Source organism: Trichogramma pretiosum, unplaced genomic scaffold (assembly GCF_000599845.2).
Source record: "Trichogramma pretiosum strain Unisexual culture from Peru unplaced genomic scaffold, Tpre_2.0 scaffold10, whole genome shotgun sequence".
NCBI lineage: Eukaryota > Metazoa > Arthropoda > Insecta > Hymenoptera > Trichogrammatidae > Trichogramma > Trichogramma pretiosum.
The window spans coordinates 320200-340467 of record NW_019641652.1 but is presented as its reverse complement, the minus strand read 5'-3'; the positions used below and the strand labels follow the sequence as shown (position 1 = coordinate 340467).

Here is a 20268-nt window from a genome sequence, read left to right as displayed (position 1 = left end):
TTATTTTTTATTCGGACATCGTGGCGACTCGACTACTGTGGCGCTACGTATTTTTTTTCTTTTTGCACTTTGTTACAGCGTGGAGAAAACATATATCACTTTGGGTAGCTCGCGCAAACAATATACTGTTGAGAAAAAAACTGTGAATTCGAGGTTGATTTAACGTAAAATCAGATGTGAAAATTGAATTAACCAGTAATGGATTATATTTGAGTTACCTTTACGCGGAATCTATTTGATTGATTTTTTTCATATAAACTGTTTTTACACTCTAATTTGAACATTTCGATTGAAGCTGCTCCAAAAACTCATGAAAATTCAAAAGTAATTAAAGCTATCCTTCGACGCTAGATGGCGAGTAGCCTTTATGCGTAAATCTGCGAGTGGCAAGGTGCAAATAAAATTGTATGTAAGCACGGTTTTTATTGGCCAATACCAGTTTTGTATTGCATCATTTTTTTTTTGGTTTTTCTTGTTTGCGAGTTAGTTCTCGTTGGAGAGCTACAAGCAAGGAGAATAGATTCGAGTGTTGAATGCGATTGCTGAAAAAAGACAGATACATTGAAACGTCGTTTCTCGACATTTTGAATCTTAAATTTGGCTTGAAAAAATTTCTGCTAATTCAATCAAAATTAAAGCCAGTGCCCACCGTAAGATGGCGAGTACCTTTACCTGGAAAATCCGTAAGTGTTAAAGTCAAGATAATTGTATAAGTCGGTCGTATAAGATTACGGTGGGGTAATTTCTTTTTTCTTCTCGTCCCATGGATTCATAAAATCTCGATCTACGGGATCGAATGTCACATAATGTGACATACGGTAGCACGATCCACGTTGACGACCGCGAGCGAGCGTCGAGTTCTCGATTTCGGATGGCTGCCCCCCAGAGAGGTCGTCGAAACACAATGAAATTTCAGTAGTAATCAAGACCGAATCAAATATAAATTTTTTTCATACGTGTATACTTCAACGAACTCAGGCTACACACAAAGCCTTATGTATATATCTAAGCAGCGTTAATTTTTACACGAGCACACACATCCGGCGTAGGTGTTCACAATGAAAGTCCGGACGAATCATCTGTCAAGTCTCAAACGAAACAGAATCCCATGCATCTCTTTATATACGCGCATATGTGTATATAGATACGTATCTTATGGTCACGCTTAACAAACAGAGATTAACGAGTCGCATTACCTGATGCAACAGCAGCAGCAGCAGCCCTTGGTACCCACATGTGTGGTACGGCACACACGCAGAGAGACCATGTGTGTGTATGTTTGAGTGTTAAGCAAGAAACACACGATGGGGAAGGTGGAATGATATAACTTCCGTGTATGTGTATGTGTGTGTATGTATTATCTAAACTTCAAAGTAGTGTTATCGTACTCTCGGGGTTGAGCGAGAGCGAGGTTGAAGCGAGACTGTTATTAATCAGCCGGCGCTCCAGGAATGCATACACGTATGCACATATCCTTTTTACACACTCGCGCGCTTACACATATACCTGCAAGGCGCAAAGGAGTCTAGAATCGAGCTTCGCACATGATATTATGTTATTATTGATATTTAATTTCCGCAACGTTTTTGTTTTAATTTTGCGACACAGTTACAAATAAATAACGTGGATAATGATAATAATGAAAAATATGCGCGCCAAGTACGTTCGTTCGTTCGTTCGTCTTAAAACAATATATAAAAAGTATTCGTCAGCATTCCAGCAGAGCATGGCAAATATTTTCTTATCTCTTTTCACTCGTCGCGTCGGAGTCTCTCTGACTCTCTTGTTTAGCGTCTCTGATATAAGTTTATTGTCGTCGTCGTCGTCGTCGTCTTTGTCGACCTTCGAGACACTCGCACATACAGGTGCAGCAGCAGCGGCGGTGAATTCGCATTTTTATAAGCGCATTCTTCGGTGAAAATTATATTCTCGAAAAAAATCAGGCCGCGCGCGCGAAAAATACGTATGTATAACGAGGAAGAAGCGACTCGCTCGGTAGCTCGGCGTCCTTGCGTCCTTTCCTTCTTCTCTATTATGCGGTGCACACACGCACGACTCGCGCGCGATATAATTACCGGCACGCAACTGCAGCACGTCGTCGTGCACACGCATTCTAGCGAGGGAAAGTGTCCTAGCTTTTATATAGTACTAGTAGCAAAAGCAGTGGTGTACCGATCCGGCGAGCTTCGCTCGAGCGTGTACGTAGCTACTACTTACACACAGACCACGAGACGCGATGCGCCTCATGGACGGAGCATATCGCCGCCGCCTCGAAGGCCGCCGTTCTTGGCCGAGCGTTACGATCATCATCGGCGATCGCTCGATAATTAACGCACGGGGCAATAATTTTTTTTCGTATTACTTATATTTCAAACGCACGCACGGCTTTGTGTATTACTACCGTGTGCATTATTTTATTTTTTTTCTCATCGTGGGAGCGTGTCGGTTCGGATTGATTTTTAATCAACTCGCTCGCAGCAGCTGCGGCATTGAAAACTACTCTCCGCAAAGTAGTGGTAGCTAGCTACGGAGTTCATTAAATCTAACTCGAGCGCAAATCGAACTACATGTAACTATTTAATTTATTTATTTTTTTATTCACCATTTCGATCCCGTGTAACAATATCATAAACTCGAGTAAACATCGCACTTTTACGCTTACGAATTTATATATTTTTACTATACGTAGTAGTACATGCACGATGCAGTCGAGTGTAATCAATCAAGGAAACCTCACGACTGAAATCATGCACGTCCCATTAAACCCTCTTATATACTGTATACCGTATATATACGCGTGTACACCGGCAACCGCATAAACCAAAGGGCTCATTTTGCCATACACTGATGTATCGTTCGCTCGCTTCGTTCGCTGCGCTGCGGCGGAGTACCTATATACGCTCGCTGTGCTCATCCGCCCTCCGATGTGAGCACTGCGCTCCTCCGACAAACACCTGCTGACGCGCGAGCTTGTGTGTGTGCTATATGTGTGTGCGCGCCTTTTCCCACGTCGCTTCATCAGGACTCCAAATTGTCTCTCTCTCTCTTTCTTTCTCTGCGATATACCGTGTATAGATATATATAAAAGGAACCCACTCACACAGTCACTCGCGCGTGCAACACGGGCGAACTTCACCCCACCAAAGGATCAGCAACAGTTGCGTGTGCAGAAACCTTTGAGACGCGCGCGGCCCGTAACACTGCACATATGCGTGTGTGTGTATGTGTGTGAGTACTCGCAAGGCCCCGCGACGACGAAGGCGACTCGTATATATGTATGTATAATCGTATACTCCCACCACCACCAGCGCCGCAGCCGCCGTAAAACATAACGCGCGTCTGGCCGCCGATCTCGGGCGCGCGCCGGCATCGCGAGAGTCAGTTGCCGCTTAGAGGCCCATCGTATCGCAGATCCTTGTGTGGTATATATATCGTGCGTTGTTGAGAAGCATCGATTTTTAGCCGACGTTGTGTCTTCTTCGTTACTTCCTATCGACGAGTGCATCGTGTGTGTTTGTGTTTTGTGTATGGGTGCATAATTGTGTGGCAAAAGTATATACATGCCGTGTGATCAAAGTTATATGATATGGTGTTCGAAGTGATTCTCGACGCCGATTTACGCCGATCTCACTGATCGAACGAATGGTATCGTAGTTTGGTCGCCAACCGATTTCTGCGTGTGAGAGAGCGACGATCGCGTCGAACTTGATACGATCCGCATACATGGCACTCGATCGAAAATGAAGATTGACGCCTGCACTTGGGACAAGATGCCTCCCTACTGGTAAAGATTATGATCCGATTGTTTGTTATACATATACCGATTTTTCGTATATCGACGTGTCTCTCGATCGAATGTCTTTTTAATAAAAATATTTCGACTGTTTGACTTTTGGCTCGACTCCGTGTTCCACGAGTTGAGTCGACGACGATCGCGCTTCAAGAAAAAAAAAACGTGTCGCGGCAGGTAAATACTCGGAAGAGTCGAGCTCGGGCTGGCTGGCTACGTGACCCGAAGAATTTCGACTCGTGTGTGTGTGTCTGCACATTTTTTCGCGCGATCGTTTCGGCTGCTTGATATGATATACCGATACGCTGCTGCTGCTCTCTCGTGCATACATAGTAGCGATAATAAATTTTTTTTTGTAAATATATATCGCACGCGAGAAAAGCTACTACACACACTTCTTCTTCTTCTTCGCTGGCGATATCGATCTTTTTCATCTCTCTCGCGATTGTGTTTTGCATAAGAGAAAATTTTGCATGCGCGCGGCCCGAAAATTTGTGATTACTCTCGCTCGTTGGCTGAGCGCGCGTAGTACGGTGTTAACCTTGTAAAAGGTAACCTATAATTCATATCTCGCCTTCTCTCGCTCTGAAACATGTATGTGTGTGTGATTTCAAAGCGCCTCACAATGAGCCCGACCTCGGGAAAGAAAGCTAAATCCGTATTTATATGCATTGTAAACAAAATAGGATCGTGACTCGGTGAGGATCGCACACACTTACTATACTATACACCTTGAAAACATCGCAGGCGCCGATTCAATCGTATCGCGGATCTATCTCAGCGCGCGGCGAAATAAAAGTAAAAAGAACCACCTCTGCGATCTTCACCTGTTACACAATCGCGGAGCGAGTACAAGCAGTAGCAGACTTAGAAAGTCCAAAAAGGGACGCCTAATTTTGGCTGCGCTGTGCACTGCGCACAATTGCATTTTATTATTATACGTGTATACAGATGGCGAACGTGAAATTCGTTCCTGTTTTTTTTCGCGCTTGAAAAGATGTGCTGCTGCTGTGGCTCGCCATTTGCGGGACGATTTCGCTCTCCGACTCTCGATGGGCGCCTTATGTAAGAAAATCTCGGGTTGTAGGTGTTCTGCCTGTCTGTCTGTGATGCACCGCTCCGCTAACAGGAAAGTACACGGATTTTTTTTCGAAAGTTTTCGGCCACACTGCTAATTGCAGTCTGCGCCACTGCCGCTGCTGCTGCTGCAAGTCTGCAATGATTTCTTCATCTCGAAAATATTTATAACGTCCTTTTCTTTATTCGAGCTAAATTTCGAGACTTAGAATCGCGCGATGAATATCAAAGATTGCAATCCTCTTTTGATTTGCATACGTACATCTTCCGTAGTCACACGGAATCCAGCTTCTAGTTTTCTTGATGCCAACGATTGATTATTTTAAAATATATTTGACTCCTTTTTGTCCAAAAATTCACGAGGCTAAATTTCGCGTGCTGCGCTCGAGTCTCTCCGTCCTCGCGCCGAGTAACAGGTGTTCGGAATTATAATATACCGGCGCAGACGCGTCGAGTGCACATCTGAATAATTAGTCCGCACGCCGCCGAGGAAGCTAAGCTTGCGCATGTAATATAAAAATGCGAAATTCGATATCGCTAAAACAACAATATAGTCACGTGTACGTTTCGAAAAACACGATCCATGAATCGCGAGCCTAATCGCGATTAAAAATCCTTTTGCTAAAAATTATTTTACTAATTCATACTTTTTTTCTTCTGTTTCAGGTAAGTCTGAGTTTACAAACCGATCCTTTACACACATTGGGGTATGGGTAAGTCCTATAGATGATGTTATGCAAAAGTTACAGCGTCGATTATGACGGTAGATTAATACATTATCTATGGCGCGATGACGTTTTCTCTCTCTTGCTTCTCGACCGCATCTCGGTGCGTAATAATCACTCTCGCGCCGCGATCATCATCGTATACGGACGTTCTTCTCCATCTGCACTTCGGAGGCTCTTCTCTTTCTCTGTGGCATAGCAGTCGCGGTTAAAGTTACACTATATATATGTGTATGTGTATACGTACGTAATGACGGAAAATTGCCGCGCCTTTGCTCCGCTATATAATACGCGTTTATAGCGCAGGACGACGACGAAAAAAAAAACAGAAGAACGCGCAACGCGTCTAGCGGACCCCGAGAGAGCTGCGTATTATACACACATATGGGTGTAAACGGATCATTTTATACATGTAAAAGTGTGATTAACGTCGCGACTCGCGAGGCGTTGCAACAGCCTGCGATGTGTTTTATTTTATTTATTTTATTATCATTATTATTATTATTTTTTGTATCGAGTTTCGTAAAGAGAAAATAATTCGGTGTACGGTCGCATTCGAGTATCGTGGTCGATACTCGTGTGTGTGCTCCCACTGCATTGTCATTCGACAACAGAAGGTGATTCGACGCTTTTTTCTTCTCATTTGAAACCTTTGTGGCGCGCGCGTGTAACATAACAACGCGTATAATGTAACGCCGAGTGTGAAAAGATCGGGGCGTGAAATTTTAATTTGACGAAAAATTCCGTCACGTCTCTTCTATGTATCTCTCTCTCCTGCGCCTCGAGGGGCTCTCCGCTCACCGTAATCGTAACCCACATATGTGTATGAATTTTACCACTTTAGGCGCGAGCTCGAGGATCGTATTCCGACATCGATTTCCGGAATCGATTGAAACGCCGCCGTACTCGAGCTACGAGCGATATATCCCCAAAGTAATGGCCATTCGATCGGGCGATTGTATTAGTTTTTCGACTCATTACGCCGTACGTTAATTTTCTCCCTCTCGCGAGCCAAAAGGGATGAAAGATAATGAAAGAAAGAAAAAAACATCAAAAGCTATACACTTTCACTCGCCTGGCGCGAATTTAAAAAGAAACAAGTTCAAGCGCGCGACGCGACAGAGAAAGAGAGAGAGAGAAGTGTCTTATATCTCGAGAAGAGAATGTCATCGCGAGTGTATTACTTTGTATATTGGCCCGGTATACAAGCAGCCAATTATTCTTATTTTGTACTTTCTTATTGCTCGGCGAAACGTGCGTTAAAACGCGCGCATTCCACATCCTGACATTATATAAGTTTATAGTGCGCCGCTGCCGCCGCCGTTGCATTTCGCCCTTCGTTTCTTTTTTCTTTTTCTCTCTCCTCGGATCATGTCGCTAATTATTTTTATATCCGTGGTCTATTTCGCCGCGAATTCAACTTCGCTTTTCTCTCCTTTTTTTTGGCGTTTACCGATCGTTTGTGAAAATTTAACACGCAACAATGGGGGCTGTATCGCACACATTTTATATTTTATATACGCTGTATACACATCGCGGAGTGTCGCAATATAACCGCGCGCTGAAAAATTGTCAACAGGTATCTGTATGTCTCTACTCGCTCGCAAGCTTGACACTATTGGATTGACCTCCCACAATATGTGTGCTTTGTTGCTGCTGCACTACTGCGAACGAATGAACGAAATATATACTCACGTAGCGGCGAGCCGTAAACTTGTCTCTTTGTGTGCTGCTGCACTCCGAGAGCAGCAGCGAGCCTTTTTGCGTAATCAAAAACTTGATTGACTTTTAATTTATATATCACATGTATACACGCGCGAATGCGTCATATTTGCGACGACGACGACGACGACAACAAAGCTGAAATTCGAAATGGAGCTTTAATTGCTCCGGCGCGTACATATCGCTCGCGGACAAATGATTGTCTATTATATTTTAACGCGCAGCTTTATTCGTTCGTTAATAAAAAAAAAAGGTTCGCTCGTTAAAGCACGATGACCCAGCATTACAATTGATTTTTTTTTCCTTATCGAGGAAACGGGCACTCGATGTATACTCGCGGGTTTTAACTCCCTTCCGTATTACAAAGTATGGGAAAAAAATTCGTTTCGACGAATTTCGCCATTACCTGCGGTGGCATTTTCGGAATCTCCAATAGTAGGTAGTTTATATACACAGTCGCAAAGCCGTCGCGCGGCTATGTGCAGTGTCCGTCGAATCGGCGCGCGATTTAAATGTTGCAGCCAATTAGGAGAAAAGAGAGAGAGAGAGAAGAGTTGATTTGCCTCGTAGTAGCAGTAGTAGTGCCGCTGCTGCTGGCGCTCGAGCAGCTGATTTACGGCCTCGCGCGAGGCTGCATATTTCGCGCGCACCGTGTACAGAGTGCAGCAGTACTACTATCCGCGCGACGTTTGACCTCTCTGAGCTGAGAAAATCGGTACTGCTACGAGCCGTTGCTGCTGTCGAGCTACCGTGTGTCAATTGCGCAACAGCTAATGGAAAGGCCCCATTTTTGAGCAGGGGGCATTGATTCTCTCTCTCTCTCTCTTACTTTAACTCCATCCACACAACGTGTGTGTATGTGTTAACGGTTATCGCGCGGGTATTGTTTTGTCATTCGTTGGCGAGCTTTGTTGGAGCCCCCCCAATATATATACGTAAAGCGAGAGATATAGGTATTACATAGCTCTCTGGCGCGCGCACAGCTACGAGTATAAGAAAACGGTAAATTTTTGCGCGCGAGCCTCGAAATAATATAAGCTTATGGGTCGTGAGATCGCGTCAGGCAGTCGTTGTACTTGAGAGCTGAGCTGCACTCGATATCCGATCGATCGATTCCCTCTCCACCTTTACCTAAATACGTCATAATTATATAGTAAAAGTGTTTTGTGATTCTATTAACGACACTCGATCACACTCGTGAGAGAGCTCGATGATCTGCGAGGCTCTTTAACTCCTCGCGGGCTATATGACGATCGCGCCACGGCTCTCGTGTTTTATCGATAATAATATAAACTAATAACGAGCCGCCGCGGTGCATTTAAATACGTGGAAAATTGATTTCAACAGCTCTCGCGCGGGACGTTGCATTGCCATTATGATTATTATTGTATATGCATCGAGCTGCGTGTCTTTGGTAATTCATCGTTTGTGATATACGCTATATGTGTAGACGATCATCATCGTCGTCGGTCGGGGCAAAACACGAAATGTATACAACTATACAGCAACAACAACAACACACTTTCACCAATTAATCACACACACCGAATCTCCGCTATGCTATGTGTACTCGTGTGCGTGTGTGTGTGTGTGTATACACACTATCGAATTATGCATATAAATACATCGATAGGCGATGCTGCTTCTGCTGTCGTTGCTGTTGCTGCTGCTACTCGGAGTCGAGTTCATAATGTATATAATTACCGATGTCAAGCGACGACGACGCACAATCGACGATTCGGCAATGTTAACTGTCGCCGAGATAGAGTGGCCTCTAATTGCCATATCTTTATACTTGAATGTATACACGCATAGCAGCAGCAGCAGCATGAGCAGCAGCAGCAATAGGACCGAGATTAGCTCTCGAGCGCCACAAGTGAAAACACAACGACTCCTCGCGTCGTCGTCGTCGTCGTCGTCGTCGTCGGGACGAGACTCGACTTTTTCCTTTATAGATCGTATCGCGAAACCGCTGTTGCTGCTGCGCGTTCACGTGTATGTGTGTGAGATTATTCGTACCTATATATACACACAAGTATGCTAAACGATCGCTCATCGTCGCCGCCGCGAAGCTAAAAAGAAGGCGAATTATTATAAGCCTATACACACATACAGGCTCGCGCGCGCGCAAAGATCGCGATAAAAGCGCGAATCCGCAGCTACGACGGCGACGATGAAAAATGCGCGCAAAATTTTTACCTTTATAATATGCTCGACGACGACGATGAGTATTATATACGAATCGTAACGTCGTCAAAATGTACCTTTTTCACTTTCTTTCGTGTTCGTGTGCATTATACACGGAACATGTGTTTATATTAATATTTAACTAAACTTTTAAAATAAAAATTTTATTCGAAATTATAACCATAACTCAGCTATTCTACGTGAGTTATATATAATTGTTTTCACTTTGCCACTTGCAGATTTACAGATAAATGTATACTCGCCATCTAGCAGTGAAGGACAGCTTCTATTATGTTTAAATTCTTATGAATTTTTTGGAACAATTTCAACCAAAGTGTTGCCCGTTCATTTTTACATTAATATCAATATTGATTGCATTTCTGAATATTTTTTGTGCAGTTGTCATTAAATGAAATAAAATCAGAACCGATCGATTAATTTTCAATGAAGATTTCACGTTAAAGTGTCTTGAAACAATTGTGCAATTTCTAGTCGAGTGTAAATTTGAAATCAGAGAAGAAGAATTAATTTTTGGTACCTGGAAAATGGACGTACTTCGTTAATGTATATATTATCCTCTACGGACTCATTAACTCATCATCGTCTTCGTCGTTCGCGAAAAATAAATCCGAATCCGCGCAGGCAACATAGAGCCGCGTCGAAGTGAATTAGCCGCGATCCGTCGAGACATTTTTACGTGAAAGTTGTTATTTTTTTTTTTTTTTTCACGAGAGAGGCCCCACACACAGCCTACACAGCTCGAGCATGAACGATGATGACAGATACCGATCGAATCAATCAAATTTTATGGCCCAGGCGCGCGCGTCTCCCTGACCCCAAGATTAATGCCTCAAAAATTCGCGAGGTGAAGACGCATCTGCGTTTATTATCTTATCGAGCATGGCCTCGCGGCCGTGCCGCCAAATTAAGATGGTACACATCGACGGCCGGTGTATTTATGTATATGGTTTTTAAACCGATTGTTATATATGATATAGTTTCGTCGCGCGGGGGCAGTTGTGCTCAGGCTATAGTACACACGGCCGATAAATCATTTTTTTTCTCCCCCTTTGCATACGTCCTTTCTCTCTCTCTCTCTTTTATTCCGCTCTTTCTCTCGATTACTTTCACTGCCACTACGCTCCATAGTATATATAGTGACTCTTTCAATTTTTCTCCTTTCGTTCGTTACCTCCTCCTGACACATTTCACGCCGCTTTGTTCGCGCGCGCGCGAGGCCCTTTAATAGCATATACACATCGTGTATAAGTATTTCGACAACGAGCTGTTTAAAGGCCTTTTTTCTTCCTCGTCTTCTTCTCTCTCTACCGCACGATGACGTAAATATGTTTCGAGCTTCTCTTTTAATAATATATATAAGATGCACCAAACACCGCCAGCAGCAGCAGCAGCGCACGTCGCTTCTGGGATATTGTTAACACTTTCGTACGTTAACCGACGCTGCAATGGAATGCCCGAATGTATAAATATAATTAAATGTGCGCGGAGCTTTGGACATGGGGCACACACGAGCGTTAAGCTCGTTAAATTCGATATATATTTTTCGCCCGAGAGAAACGAAGTGTAATTAATAAACCTTTAAACGATTTTAATGTAGACTATAACGCGCATAATACGGCGCATCATCGTCGTCTTACAGCGCGCATACAAGTGTTAAAACTTTTTCGAGGTCAGCGTGGCTGCTGCTTCTTCTGTTTTAAAGTGTGCATGTGTACTTTCGTTGTCGCGCATAAAAAGTGTTACACGCGGCGGAGATTTAATATATATTTTTTTGTTTTTTTTTTTTTTCGAGCGCATCTCAGCCGCGCACTTTTTTTTCATACGATATTATATTAATTGATACTCGATCGCCGGGGCTTGCGCGTGCCTTTATCTCGTGCTCATCTTCTTTTCTTACTTTATGCACTGCGTACTGCTCGATGATCGTCGCTCGTTTCGCGTCGACGTGCATTCTCATATTCTCAGCAGCAGCAGCATCTCTTGTCCAAAGTGCCAATCAAACGAATTCGAGCGCGCGGAAAGAGGAGTATTATAACGATCCACGAAAGCTAAAAAAACGACGATGACGCGTTTAACGCGTCCGAAAACGCGTGTGTGCGCGACGACTTACGGTAAAACGCGCGAGAGATATCGCATTATTCGGTGTATATAATGTGTATCTCGCCTGCTGCCGCTGACATATTCACGCGCACGACAAAAGCTCATCTCGCATCGAGTGACGGTAATTGAACTCCTCGACGCGATTAAAGATCGTTATACATATGGTTTTCGTGCGTTTAAGGATATCTGCCTGAATTTCACCCTCGTACTCGATTTCTATACATTATCTGCAGTGTTTTCACGCACGTGCGAACTACATTATACACGAATCACAATCGTATGATTGGCGTCGATTCTCTGTCGTCGGCTCTCATTATCATTATTACTATTATCCTCGACGTTAAAAGAAGACGTAATTCATGCGCGTATATATAGCGACCAATTAAGACTGTAATATATCGTCGCCCCAGCGCAGGAAGGTATCTATTTCCAAGCTGTAGCAAGAAGGATACTTACTCACGCGCAGAGGCAAAAAGGTATCTAACTCGAGCGCAGCGGCAAAAAGGTATCTAATTCAAGCGTAGAAGCAAAAAAGTAGCTAATTCAAACGAAGTGGCAAGAAAGTTTTGACACGCTGAATTTAGGTTGGCAACGGAGCCGTACATGATAAAATTTTGTTTCAAAATTCAACATTCAACATTTAATTCAAAGTTATGTAAATCCGATAACTTCTACTTTCCTTTCATAACATACAAAGTTCTCCATAAGTGGCAAATTGAGTCGAAATCACGGTGAGATTGATTTGTTTGCTCGCATTACAAATGGATGAAAATCATTACACTAGCTCAAATGTTTTTCCTCTTTTTTGCTCTAATACGAAACAAAATTTTATCATTTACGACTCCGTTGCCAACTTAAATTCAGCGCGTCAAAACTTTCTTGCCACTTCGTTTGAATTAGCTACTTTTTTGCTTCTACGCTTGAATTAGATACCTTTTTGTCGCTGCGCTCGAGATAGATACCTTTTTGCCTCTGCGCGCGAGTAAGTATCCTTCTTGCTACAGCTTGGAAATAGATACCTTCCTGCGCTGGGGCGACGATATAATACCGACTGTAGTGTTGCACTATCGTGTGCGTCTGTGCTGAGCTCAGCAAGAAACAACAATAAATGTCCCTCTCTCTCCCTCTTTTTTTTGTTCAAGCTCTTACGTACTCCTGCCTATCATATGTGTGCCTGTATATAGGTATATAACGCGTCGTGTAGCTGTCGCTCGAAAAGTGACGACGTAGCAGCTGTGCAGCTCTGTCTTTCTCTCTGGGCTATTGTGTCACACATATCACACACACTGTGCGGCGCATAATTCATATATATTATATACTTACCTGTACAGAGACACTCCAGGAGCAAACATAGAGAATACGCGAAAAAGAGCCTATAAGCTCGTCGTAGTCGTGTGTGCGAGCTTAGAAAATAAGAATTAAAAAGTATCGCTTCATATTGTTCTGTCTCTCGCCGTTATTGAATAATTCACGAAACTGCAGCAGTACAGCAGGCAGATTTTAAACCTCGCGCGTGTGAGTGCAGTCTGTGTGTAGTTATATACGGTAAAAACGGGCATCGAGAATTTATGTGTCTAATTCTCGGTAATATTCCGTTTGATTCATCAAGCAGCTCCTTCTTCTTCTTCTTCTTCTTCTGTTTTTTTTGTTGTCAAACCGTCGAGAGAGAGAGAGACATATATAATATATATACTACGCTAAAGAACAATTATCCCACATACAAGCATTAAGTCACAGTCGCGGCGGCAGCAAACATTTACCGCGGCTCGAGCGCGGAGAGATGATACAACGGCGGCGGCGGCGGTGGCTTGAGAAAAAAAAGCTCGAAGAAGAGGTACGAACAGCATACACGTACGAATTGCTCCTCTGCTTCGTTCCTCGTCGTCGTCGTCGTCGTCGTCGTCCTCGTCGTCCTGTGTATATGTGTAGCAGTCCAGGCAGGCAGCAGCAACAGCACATTTATCACTATATGCGCGCGGCGCGGATCGTATAATAATAATATATCTATAGATATAAGAGATCGAGAGCTGCAGCGCAGTGGACTTCTGGCAATTGAGAAAACCGGAAGGAATGTGCCACGTGTGCGTATAGGTATATATATAATATGGTACCTAAGCAAAAAACAATCGCTGCTGTTGCTCGCGAGGTGTGCGTCTCTCTCATTCTGTATATGTATGTGTAACATCACATTGCCGCTCGAGAGTCGTTATCGTCTCTCTCCTCTCTCGCGAGCTCTGCAGCCGATGTCTGCGGCCGCTGCTGTGCATCTCTCGTGCACGAGAGGAGAAAGAAATAAGCTTTTATATATACCGTATGTACTGTATGGGGTGCACACCGCATATACACACTAACTCTGTTACTTCTGCTGCAATGTGGTAAACACACACACACTTTTGTGATGCGTTCGTGTGCTGTTATCCTACTCTAAACGCACGTCTGTGTATATGTGCGAGTATTGAACTTGGCCGCCCGTGGCGCAGCTTTTTTTTTTCTCTCTCGCTGCGCTGCAGCACGACTTGAGCCACACTTATAATACACACACACGCACAACGTTGCTTCTGCTTTATACGTGTGCGTCGAGGCACACTGCATGGTCAAGCCAAATCCGTTGCCTCGTCGTCGTGTCTTGTAGTAGTATAGTTTATATACAGCTCGGCCACGGCGGCCGCGGCGCTGGCCACTTACGGTGTGATATTAGAGATCTTTTTTTTGCTTGAATTAGAGAACCGATCTGCACGCACAGCAGCTATATAATGGTCTCGGTTGCTGCCGCTGCTGCTCGATGCTATTTCATGCTGATTGAAAATGCGGCTGAAGAATTTCTTACGGTAGCAGTTATATATAGCAGCAGCTATGTAGCAGGTGTCTAGCTAATGGCGTATCGATTAGTTTTTTTTTCTTCCAGGCGACGAGTTTGTGAATTTATGTACAGGAATAAAAAATAAAAAAATAGACGACGAACGATAATCCGAGACATTTGTTATCTGTCTGCGCGCTCTCGAGTGGTCGTCTATTCGGTTTCGAGGCAGCACATAAAACGTACAAAATATCAACACGTCACTCTCTGCAACTACAGCATATAGCTCATGTTTGTGTGTGTACATAGGAAAACAAGGATTCGCACTACTTGTCAAAAGTATCGCTCTTGCGCGTGAAAAAGTTGTGGCCACTTCTCAGTCAATTCAAACTCCTGCCAAAATATGTGTATATTTATTTATTCTTGACGCCAAATCAATGATTTACACATCGAAAAATATGAAATTTTGATATGCAAGCTCATCGTTCGTATTAAAATTGAATATTATTGACCCTTTCGCAAATGAGATTCATTCGTAGCTGTGCGCTCATAATACAGGAGAACAATCCATCTTTATCCATACATACCTCGTCGAGCCTTTTTATACACACATACTCGCATCGGATACAACTTGCATCGCGCGGTGCAGGGCAGACACAGACCCACCTCGTTGGCGGCGGCTTCATATCATCACAATATTATACCTACACGCGAAAAATTCCAACGCAAATTTCCTTCCTTCTCTCTCTCTCTCTTTCTCTATTTTATTCTCTCTCTCTCTCTCTCTTTCTCTATTTTATTCTCTCTCTCTCTCTCTCTCGTTCTCTCATTTACGAGCGGAAACATTATTAACATGCTGTCTCTCTCTCTTACTCGCGGCTTGACTCCTCGCGTTTTTTTTCTCTCTCTCTCTTTTATATATTCCGCTTCCACACAAGCGCGGCAGCGGCGCTTCCTTTTCTTTTTTTACAAATTCACTCTCGCTTGCTGCTGTGTATGCTCGCTCGCGAACGTGCCCCATTATATTTTGGAGCGGCAGCAATTGAAATTTCTACTCCCGGTCTATTACTAATAAATTTCAATTTATCCATACAGAGTGGGCAAAAGTAATATTGTGCATCCTCGTGAAAGCTATGTATATATGTATAGGTACGTCGCGTTTGTGTCCAAGTCACGTGTGTGTGTACTCGCTGTGCATTCACACGTATATCGCTGCACATATTCGCTCGGTCGAGAGTGCAGTATTATACATATGTATAGGTAAGTCGCAAGCTGCATCATCATCGTCATCACTTTTTTTTCGTTGCTGTTGTGGGGCTCGTCGTCGTTGTCGTTGATACACACACATGCACACGGTCCAAAAGTCCTATTGTCCTCGGTCCGACTATATCGTATACATATACAGCGTCTCTTCTGCGTTATAAGCTCACGAACGAGTGTTCGTGTATAGGTACTACTATACGCGTTTTACTCGTGGGAAGGTTCTCATACACACACACATACAAACAGATATATATACAGTACAGACTCTGCTGATCGCGCACACTTATACAGCGCCTCGTGGCCTATAAGGTGCAAACTGCAGCAGTATACATGCAGCTCCTAATATATACGTGCAGCTACTTATACACACGAGCTGCGCCGAGAGGAAATGGACTTTAACGGAGCTCTCCAATGCGAAGGAAAGGAAAAAATATTCAAGCGAATGCGACGTTGGCGGTAAAGTGCAGTAGCAGCAGCAGCAGCAGCAGCAGAAATGCGATCGATTAATCGCTTTGTGTGCTGCTGCGTGTGTGTACACTCGATCGGCGCGAATATTTATTCTATCGTACTTATGTGTGTGTATGGGGTTTATTTCGTTGGTGTATATACACACAACACAAAATATATTCGCGAGAGCATTACTTTTCCTTCGCGCGCACTTATATATATGCAGCCTCCGAGTTATAGTCCGCGACCCAATTTGTCGAGCGCAGGAGGGCAATCGCGAGAGAGTCAAGCTCGCCGCGCTCGACTTGCATATTTTATCATGTGTATAATGCATCTCGCGGCTGAGCGCCTTCGAACAAATATATACCTATACACACACATGGACGCAGAGATTAGCTGTCGGACGGCGGGGAGGGGGTCCCTCACTCGCGTACAATGACGTCGTGAGCGCGACTCGCGCTTGTATACATACAGAATATTTTCCACCGCATTTTCAGACTGGTAAGCGGCGCAATTGCAAAGTTTGATATTTTTCGTCGCGCGTATTATTGTATACTCGTCGATTATATCTAATACGACGACGACGACGATGCCCAAGAGCGATACTTTGTCCCCGTACGTATATATATACGATATTTCACACGATTCGCGTGGCTTTGTACGCAGGCGAGAAATATTGGCAATAGCCGAGCGCGTGTCTATAACGTTTATAAGCAATGAGCCGCGAGTTTCATAGATATTTTGCAGTGCTCGATAAAACGCCAAATCCTCGGTGATCGTTGCGTATACGTATACGAATATTAGCGCTTATCTCTAATCAGCGTTGAAACGATCTACTGTCTCGTTCTCTCTCAAGAGTCTTGCGTATATGGGTCTATGTTACCAAAGACAATATCATTCGTGGGTAAACTCGCGCGTTGCAATTCGTGCTCCCAAAAAAATATATTCATCTCGCAACACCCAAAAAGTCTTGGCAAATATACGAAATGAAAAAAGAAACAAAGAAAACAAATACAAATGTAATGGGTGACTTATAGGATACTAGGCATGCCCATCACTCCCTCTCAACAGCAGTATAGCAGCAGCGTATATGTCTCGTATAGGACACACAACGAAATATCAAAGTTCCATACACAAAGCCACGTTACATTGCCGCGGCAGCAGCAGCACCTCGACGTTCATAAGTATTGTTATACCTATATATAGCCGCGCGCGCGACTACGGCGTCTCGGGCGCGAATCGCTTTCTCACGCGTGTGCATGTGCCCGAGCGAATAATATATGCTGCATGTGCATAGTGCATAGTTCTGCGCGCGGCACAGACACTCGGCTGCACTCGTATCTGTGTGTGTGTGTGTGTGTGTTATACCGAGGAGAGGTTCCCCCCGCGGCATCGTGTGCTCCTACATATTTATGGGCGATGCGCAGAGGCAGCAGCAACAACACATATAGGAGCGACTGCGCGGGGCAATAGTTTAGCGAGTTTAAAACGTTGTATTATATAGATCCCGTTGCCCTAGTGACCGGTACCTACGCTCGCACATGCACACATGCACATACACATACACAGGCTCCGTAACGTCACCACTACGTCCTCTCCTCGTCGTCGTTCGAGTCGGAGTCTGTCGTCTGTTGTCTGCTATATGTGCATATATCTACATACGCACGTTCGGTTCCGGGCTAATTAATTACAATATGGCAAACTAATCGTGCGGCGCTAATTCGAGCCTCGAACCTTCCCTCTCTCCTCCCATCACCGCCACCCCCGGATGCGTCCCTGTATATGATCGTACATGCCTGTATATTTACAACGTGCACACACATACACGTACGCTCGTGTCGCGGTTGATTACTTAATTGAGACTCGACGTGTAATGTGCCTCGATTGATCGGCAATATTCTGCATGTACACCACTACCGAATGCCGTAGTGTATGTATGTGTGTGTGTGGCTCTAATTGAAACGGAGACGCGTGAGCGAATTAATACAACTATATCGTTATATGCCAATACTACTAAGGACACTGCAAATGAATCTGCAACATTACGAGTGTAAGCTCAGGTACATATGCATCTCGCGAGTGAATGGCATTTGTGAATTTTTTCTTTTTTTTTCCTTCGTATACGTATTTGGATGCACCTCCGCATATCGGATCCTCCGCGCGAGAAACGAGCTCGCGTCCTGGCGGATAACCGATTTCTCGCATTAACTATATAATGTACACACAACGAGCTGCTCTCTCGGCAATTAATTCGATTTTTATACAAATTTTTTATCGAATCGTACGGAATTTCTTCTCGTCCCGTTACCGAATTCTCCGCGCTTAACATTATATTATATTCCTTGAAGAAAAAAAGGAACAAGAATGTGTATATAATACCCCAAAAAAGCAGCAGCAGCCGATAAAAATGTGTTAATTTGTCATACGAAACTCTCCTGCCTCCTCGTTATACAAGATCGTATAATCCATTCGCAACAGTTCTCGCGGTGCAGCAGCCTCTGATAAAGTAGACCGAACCGCAAACGGCCTCTTCTCTCTCTCGGCGTAGCTGAGCTTAGCCGCTGCAGCAGCAGAAATTGAGCAACATTAATATAATGTCTTGTTGTGTATATGTGTGTTGTTGTTGTTGTTGTTGTTGTGCCCACGCACGATCGTGATCTCGGCCCCGCGATATCGTCATTATTATTGTTATTATTAACGCTGCGAGGAAGAGGAGGAGGAGGACGATGATGATGATGACGACCACATTTCACGAAACCATATGCGCGTATTATATATAAACCAACATACTTAGGGGCTTTTCGCGCGCGCGTGTCCTCGTAATATATATTTCGAATAAGGAGCAGAAAAACCCAACGCGGAGCCCCCATTGTAATGATGCCATTATATATACCGAGCTTGACTCGTGACACTTTGCTCCCATATATCGTATGCTACGAGGCATATATGCACAAATACGATCGTTTATCGTTGAAAAAAAAGAAAGAAAATGAAGAAAAAAAATGATACACTCAATAATTAATGTCTTTGTTTGTTTGTTTGTTTCAGCCGAAAGAACTCGATCGTTCTCAGGACTCAGCTATGTGTGCGCGTTCACACTATCATAGGTGAGTACACTTATGGAGCAGCGGCGGAATTGGATTTCGCTCCCCTCCCCCTCCCTCGTACTCCATTTATACCCGCGACGGTGGCAGCAGCAGCCCACTTTTGCGATTACATTTTTTTAGCGCACTGCTACGACTACGACGACGACGACGACACGAGCTTTTTCGCGCGCTTATCGGGGCGCGTGATCTTTAATATGTATGTGTTTATGTGTGTGCAAATGCGCGAGGATGGGAAAAGGATCAAGAAGGCGCGAGCAGCAGTAGCAGCGAGAAACGGGTCACAAGTGCATATAGTGCGTAATTGGATGAAAATTTTTACCCTACTGGCCCCCGTACACACGCTATGTATGCATTATACAATATCATATATACGCGTACACACTACTACTACTACTGTCTATCGTCTATGTATGTGAGAGCATAAATCTAGATTTCGTGTTTACACTTTGTTTCACGCACTCGCGCGTGTGTGTTTATACTACGCCGGCGCGCACCTATATATTAGGCATTTGTTTTCTATATACCCACCTTTTGTTTGGCTAAACAAGGCCAAATGACTCGTGATATATACGCGGTTGTATATATATATATCGCACCTTAAACTGCATCACGTGCGAGTGCGCGAGCACATGTGCGCATTTGAGTCGCGTAAATATATAATAATAAGGTAAAAAATTCATCCTCCGATACGGAGCTCTCTATGGCCGTATAAATTACCGGGTAAAAAACTACCGCTAACCCGCGTACATATATAGCACCCGCGTATTATGAGGCTAGATAAAAAAATGGCGCCTCGCTGCTGCTGGCACCTTTGGACTTTTTGTAGATGTGTGTGTGTGTGTTAGTGTGCGTTATACGAGGTGAGAGAGCTTTTATCAGCCGTTTCCGGCAATTTCGTCCGCTCGCGCAATGTACCCCGCGTCTAACTAAATTTACAGCCTCTTCGTCTGCGGACGCGAAAAATATATATTTCGATCGCTGGATTAACTATCGCACGCGAGTATATGTACCTTCCTCCCGGATACTCGGAGA

General features: G+C 44.0%; 1 protein-coding gene across 8 annotated transcripts in view; it reads left to right on the top strand.

Annotated features, from left to right (window-relative positions):
• The first annotated feature begins 3720 nt into the window (after positions 1–3720).
• Positions 3721–20268, top strand: part of LOC106648578 (FH1/FH2 domain-containing protein 3) — a 54011-nt gene continuing 37463 nt past the window's right edge. For 5 of the 8 annotated variants that reach the window (XR_002763516.1, XR_002763514.1, XR_002763515.1 and 2 more), the window contains exons 1-2: positions 3721–3784; positions 19178–19236. Coding sequence is in view for 4 of the 8 variants with exons in the window: in XM_023459933.1 (XP_023315701.1) it covers positions 3741–3784; positions 19178–19236 (103 nt within the window). In the remaining 4 variants the exon portion in view is untranslated. The remainder of the gene's footprint in view (positions 3785–19177; positions 19237–20268) is intronic. The other 3 variants (XM_023459931.1, XM_023459930.1, XM_023459932.1) reach the window with 2 other exon arrangements.